General features: G+C 50.1%; 2 protein-coding genes across 2 annotated transcripts; one reads left to right on the top strand and one right to left on the bottom strand.

The window, feature by feature from the left end:
• Positions 1–280: 280 nt before the first annotated feature.
• Positions 281–1,759, top strand: TEOVI_000464300 (uncharacterized protein; the record flags this gene model as incomplete). Its single annotated transcript, XM_067227446.1, has 1 exon — positions 281–1,759. The coding sequence occupies one exon, from the start codon at positions 281–283 to the stop codon at positions 1,757–1,759; it is 1,479 nt and encodes a 492-aa protein (XP_067083547.1).
• A 1,620-nt stretch (positions 1,760–3,379) lies between these two features.
• On the bottom strand, positions 3,380–4,642 carry TEOVI_000464200 (variant surface glycoprotein (VSG)-related, putative; the record flags this gene model as incomplete). The annotated part of the gene is made up of 1 exon (XM_067227445.1): positions 3,380–4,642. One exon carries the CDS (start codon positions 4,640–4,642, stop codon positions 3,380–3,382), a length of 1,263 nt encoding a protein of 420 aa, XP_067083546.1.
• Between the last annotated feature and the right edge of the window lie 1,532 nt (positions 4,643–6,174).

Below are 6,174 nucleotides of genomic sequence, written 5' to 3'. Positions count from 1 at the left end.
TATATATATATATAAATATATATTTCCTTTCGTGGTCTACCTCCGTGATCCTTGGAACTCACTGTTGCTCCGTGAGCACATTTGGCGGAAAGTCAGAAATCGAGGACTGGACAGTAAAAGAAAAAAGAAGATAAGGAAAAACAGAAAGGAAATCGTGTAGCGTAACGCTGGGAGGTGGACTTCATCAAGAGTGTATTGCACTTGCAACACGCATCTGTGTACTCTCGTTTGTGTATATTTACCTATAATTAGTTGACTGCATATACGTGGGGGGGGCATCATGTGTGGTGATTCCTTTGATACTTCTCCGTCCACGGGCAGTAGCCGCCCGCTTGAAGTGGCGGGTCGGGTTGAGGGAAGGGACCTCAATGAACTCGGTGGGCCCATGGCGCGCTTGGAGGAATTGTTGGAACAAGGGCATGACCTCCTTCACGGCGGCAGTATTGCGAAGGTACCCACGGCGACTCCATTCTACGAACCCGCCATGTCCGGAGGGATGGATCAGAGTTCAGTTTTGCAACAGTCTCACGAAAAATTACAGGAGCTCTTTGAAATGGCAAGTGGGTTGGGGCGCAGTCGCACCCATGATGTCAAACGTAACAAGCCAACCGTGGGGAAGAATAGCGGTGCAGCTGGTCGTAACCGGCTGCTGGCGCGCGGAAATGTGGGAAATAGAGCCACCCCTTCGAGGGGATTGTTGAACAAGAATGCAAGGGGAGATGTGGACGATCGGGAGGATGTGTCCCTTGAGGACTTATGGAAACGCGTTCGGCGGGAGTTGGAGGAATATCGTAACAACAAGGGGCCATTCAAGGAGAGCGCCCCTCGTAGGCCTGTTTGGAACCCACGGCGCAAAGCCTTGTCACAACCGAGAATGCCAACAGCACTCTACAAACCAAAAAACTCCTTTTCAACGAGGCCAACGAACCGCGAGCGCAGCTTGTGGAGCCGCGCAGCCAAGCCACGAAGCACGACCGCCCCCCCTGCACCCAAAGTTTCTCGGGGGAATGTTGTTAGACGTAGTGTTGCTGCCTCACGGCGCCAAGATGGAAGCGGACCGTGGGAAAGGCTGTATGCTCTCGCGTCCGCGCATCAGGCAAAGCGAAAGATGATGGAAACGGAAATGAATGCGCGCAGAGGTGGCGGTCGTAGCCAGACGTCTGTCCAGCAGCGGTTTGGCATGCTTCGTATGAAGAGCGCTGCCCCCATGGGGTATCGCGGTGTTTCTGCTGCCAGTGGTGTCGGGAGCTCCTACCGACAAGTGTCCCCTCCATTAGGGCGTGTGGCATCTTGGAACCGTGGGTGGAGCGCTCCAGCTCGACCAGCAACAAAAAGAGAGCGGTACAACTCCCTCGCCACGGGGCCGGCGTGGACTTCCGCAATGAGGGCAACCAACACGTTGGGAGTGGGTAAATCCCCTGGAAACCGCAGACACACGTCAAGCGCGCTTTCCGGTAGCCTGACCAACTGTGGTTCAAAGGGGCGTAGCGTGGGAGGTTTGAGGAAAACAGGTACCGGGCTGCGGGACGGGGTTGGAAACCTGCGCCGGCGCGCAACCGAACTATCGCTGGGATCGTCGCCCCCAGAGTTTCAAGGTACGAGGTCGCCGAACTGCAAGCCCGGGTTTGAGTTGTTGAGAGGTCGGTCGCCCAGACCCCATCCAAATGGGACGTCTGCTCAAACGGGTTCGCCTACTCCCAAGTTCGTTAAACCAATAAATATGGATCGTATTCTTCTGGGCTCCTCCCCACGGATGTAAATATGCGCCCTGCTGGAAACGCCGTGAGGCTGATGAAAGGTGTAACACATACATGTGGAGGAGTCATGACGAAACGATGTTGTATCAGAGGCAGGGGGTGTGGCCCTCTATATTTCTTCCCCCTCCCCCCTCTGGGGGAGTTTTTTTTTAAGATTTCCCAAACTGTGCCGTTACAGGCGGAGGGTGCCTCACTAGTCTGTTTTTTCCTTCCCTTTGGAAACACCAGCAGTTCTGACAGGGACGTCTTTCATGTAAGCTTCTGCGCGGGCCCCCGCTTCCTTCGTCTGAAGCAAGGAAATAAGCTTTGTACACACCATTACTTCCCCATTTCTCTCCACGTTCCCCCTGTGCTAGCATCAGTGAGGAAAGGGAAGGAAAAATGTGATATATAAGGTCAAATCCACCTGCATAATGTGACTTCCCCCTCCCAACGAGACTCGAATCACATCGGCAGGTTTGGCGGATGTGTGGCCGAATCCCACCACCGGCTTCTGATCGCTTCGCGCCATCTGTTTCGACGGAGAGCAGTGAGATTCCGAGAGGGGATTTGGACAAGACGGGTTTCATGAAATGACACGAAGGGGACTGAAAGAAGCGGTCCGTTGGTTTCGAGAAGAGTGTCGCGCAGTTTCTCAGCTATCGTTAATTCAACGCCATGTTAAGTTTGCCGGGCTGCAGCTGTTGATAAAATAACCTTCGAGCGGAACCTCCCACCATCCATTTTCCAAACCGCCTTTTCGGGTTCTTAGAAGGCGGTGTGCCGGCGGCGGAGTTATTCCATCAACATGAGTGTTGCGGCTTGCTGGCACGGATCGGATGGCACTAATAAGATAAGATTACGCGAAACAGAGAGACAGAGTTACCCCCGACGTCACGCGTATCGGCGCTCCAGTTGTACTGTCTTTTTTTTTTTGACATAATACGGGCGTTTAAAGAAGACAGGGGATGTGAAACTGTGCTGTTGTTGTTCTGCGTTCCCATTCCCGACACGAAAACATTTCCTGAGAGTGTCACACGCAATCCGCAATAACGGGTGATGTTTAGCGGACGGACGCGGCCTTTCTCCACCCTTGTATTTCATACCGTCTCAACACGGCGTTTTTTTATTTTTGCAAGGACGTTTCCTCCCTTTTCCCACGGACTAAACGGGCGCTTTGGGGCGGTGATTGATGACAGGAGAAGAAAATTCTTCGCGCATTTGCAACTACTTTCATTTTATATATAGTTGTTTTCGGGAGTAAATTTGCATGTGAGAAGTTGATAAACTTTTAGACGTTCATAAAAATACGTACTTGTCGTGTTTCGTTTCCGTTGCACTTTAAAACAAAAATATCAATATATTTCGAGCAAATTTTCAGTTCCGGTGATAATATAGGGCTTACGCATTACGCGTCAAAAAAATATTCTGGGAACCACCGCGACTAGGGAGATGGTTCAGTGGTACCCGCTGCCTCCCTCCTCCCCGATAGTTGGCCATTTTTGTTCCAAACTTTGGGTTGACGAACTCATTTCCCATCACACAACTCAGGAATGGTACAGTGGTTAATATTTTTACGCTTGTGTGACTGGAGTTGTGTCCTTCACCACCTTTTTATTCTTTTGAAGCTTACGGAGAACTCTTTATCCCAAAAGCAAAAAAAACTTCAACGAACCACCGATTATTGTTGCAGAATGGCTCTTTACAGGTGGCCTTTTTGTGCCTTCAGAGTCGTGTCTCCCATTTTCGCTTTCACATTTTCCCTCCTCACACCCTTCTTCGGGTTTACAGCCGTCACAGTCGACTTCCTCCGGCGACTTTTCACTCCCTGGTGATTTCTCTTCGTTGAGTTCACCTTTGCTTTCTCTTTTCTCACGATTATTACTTACGCCGGAATTTTCATTGTTGTTTTCTACGACGTCTTTTGAGACGCTCGGGACGGCATTACCCTCGTCAGCAGGTTTGGGTGGTATTGCGACTTGCTTTCGTTCCAACTTCTCCACATTTTCCAGAATCTCACGCAACGTTTTTTCAGCTTCCATTAATTTATCCATTCGGGTCGCTGCCTTCGCCAATTTTACGTACCATGGTATTGACAGGATCCCATCATTTAAGTGGTTTGGATCGTATTTGACGCACCGTCCGTTTCCCGAAGTTTTCCAACCGTTGCAATTAATGCTAACATCGCCGTTGGTGCTTCCTAGCACTGTGCGGCGTGCCTCCGCTCTTGAGTCTAAGGGATTTTTCAATGTTTTCAAAAAGAATTCGGCTGACTTCTCAATGGAGTCTGTTGAGAGCTTTCCACCTTGATTAGTTTCTCCACATTTTTGCGCAAGGAACTTCCATCTCTGGTTCCCATCTTCCGAAGGAATCCAGGGGTGGTCGTTTGCTCCACCTCGACAGTCGGCGCAGCAAATCTGCTGAAAGTTGTGAAGTTCTGGCGATGTGGAACATAGGCAAAATAAGTCGATCGCCAGTGACTTTCCTGCCTCCGTACCCGCGTCCGCCTCTCTGGCGCCGCAGATGGGGTCTCTACTCCCTTGTGCTTTAACAACGGCGTTGTGGTTCTCCCCGTAGAGTGCGTCCGTCAAGCTCCTATTTATCTCCCCCATCCCTACTGTTTCCCAAAATGACATGTTTTCCTCTCGATACTTCTCTGCTTGCTTTTGCAGATCTTCGAGTTCCTTTTTCCTGCTATCGGCCACCCCACTTTCGGTTAGAATTTTCTTCACTGTTCGCTTGACATTTTTCTCAACCTTCGTTGGTGTCTCACTGTCTCCCGCGAGATTTATAAACCTGCACAGGGCTTCGAACTCGTCCCGGTTAATTGGTTTTTCTTGTGCTTCACCAGCTTGAGAGATTGTTACGACAAATAGGATGCACCACCACCCACACAAACCCTCCATCTTGCTATTAACAGTTAAAGGAAAAGACACAGGTTCAAAGAAATGTGCACCTCCAATTTTGATTACGCTCAAAAGCAATCCCCAAGACGGCTGCCATCTCTCTCAACTTCGACGCATCAATAATTCAAATGGCACAAGAGATATTTATTTTTTGTTAGTGCGCATTTTTTCGGATGTTGATAAACACTTTTGTGCCGAAAGACAGTATATCACCGTCCCTATTGTTAGGAACTTGTTTGAGGTAATAGCCCCTTTGGGGAGCGGAATTTTCGCTGCACGGCATCCCCTCCCCCCTAACCCCAACCCTTTTACGTCCACACCAGGTTTCGTTCTTTTTTTGGTCGAAAAGCCGAGTGCACCGTCGGCATGGACCTCTTCAGCCTGGTGCCCCAAATGTTGGGTGTTATCCTCCCACGCCGTTGTGCTTCCCGTCGATGTTTTTTTTTTTTTTTGTAATTACTATTTCGCCACCTTTCTCAGCCTGATTTCCCAAATAATTGTATTCCGCCCTCCAACTGAACATCATCTGCGCGGCGCACGAAAGCCTTTTCCCACACAGCCTGGTGACTTGCCCGCCCTATGTCTAATGCATAAACCTTTGCCATAGCGACCTTCTGGAATTACCATGGTTTGGACTGCCGGGCATCTTTAGTCCATGCACTTTCGGGTGGGGCGGCAAGTATTAACTTTGATCTTGGTGTTTTCTGGTGCTTTGGGGCCGTTACGAGCTCCCCACTGCTTCCCACGCTGCATTCGCGCTGTCCTTGGACTTACCTGCGGTGCAACCTCCACCCCCCCGGGGTTACGTCTTGGGCGAAGCTCGCAACTCTTTTTCACACTGTTAATTTGTTCGTGAGCCTTAATACAGCGAAAAACGGAGCGCTTTCCAGTTCATATCGGTTTGTTATGCTATTTTCCCCCCCTTGAACCCCTCGCCTCCAGTGGCCGTATCTTCCGTCCTCTTTTCTCGTCCTTCCTGGAGTTGGTCCGTGTTGACATGATCAGCCTGTTCGCCATCTTCCTCGTTCCCTTGATTTGGCGGAGGTGCGCTGGTTCTCAAGTCGGTCACATCTCGTTTAACCGGTTTGCCGCTTTCGGCAGACTCGCGGTCACCACCAGCGGGCCTTGGTACTCCATCCGCATGTGTGTTCTGGTTTTCTGGAGATGATATTTTGGCACGCCTCTGCCGTACACGGTTTTACATCCTGAGAGTTGCCTGCCCTTGCAAGCGATCTTGTGACTTCCTCGAGGCTTCCAAACCCGTTCACCCCAACCGTCGTCAAGCACAGTTTCTGACTTTGTCGATATTTTTGGGCGTAGGGTCATTATGCCGTCTTCACACATTGCGCCGTACCAGTGCCTCCATCTTTTGCACATCCCTCTATAGTTCATCTTATTCAACCAGTTGCATTCCGTTTCAGTTATGCGGAGAACCGACGCCAGTCTCATTAAAGGTGCTTAAATCACATTGAACGTGTCGGCCGTCCTTCTTAAGTCGGTAAAAAAAAAAAAACACCTACAAAAAACGAACC

This window comes from Trypanosoma equiperdum, assembly GCF_001457755.1.
Source record: "Trypanosoma equiperdum strain OVI genome assembly, contig: ctg_97, whole genome shotgun sequence".
Lineage (NCBI taxonomy): Eukaryota > Euglenozoa > Kinetoplastea > Trypanosomatida > Trypanosomatidae > Trypanosoma > Trypanosoma equiperdum.
The sequence above is the reverse complement of the archived record's forward strand: the minus strand, read 5'-3'. Positions and strand labels throughout refer to the sequence as shown.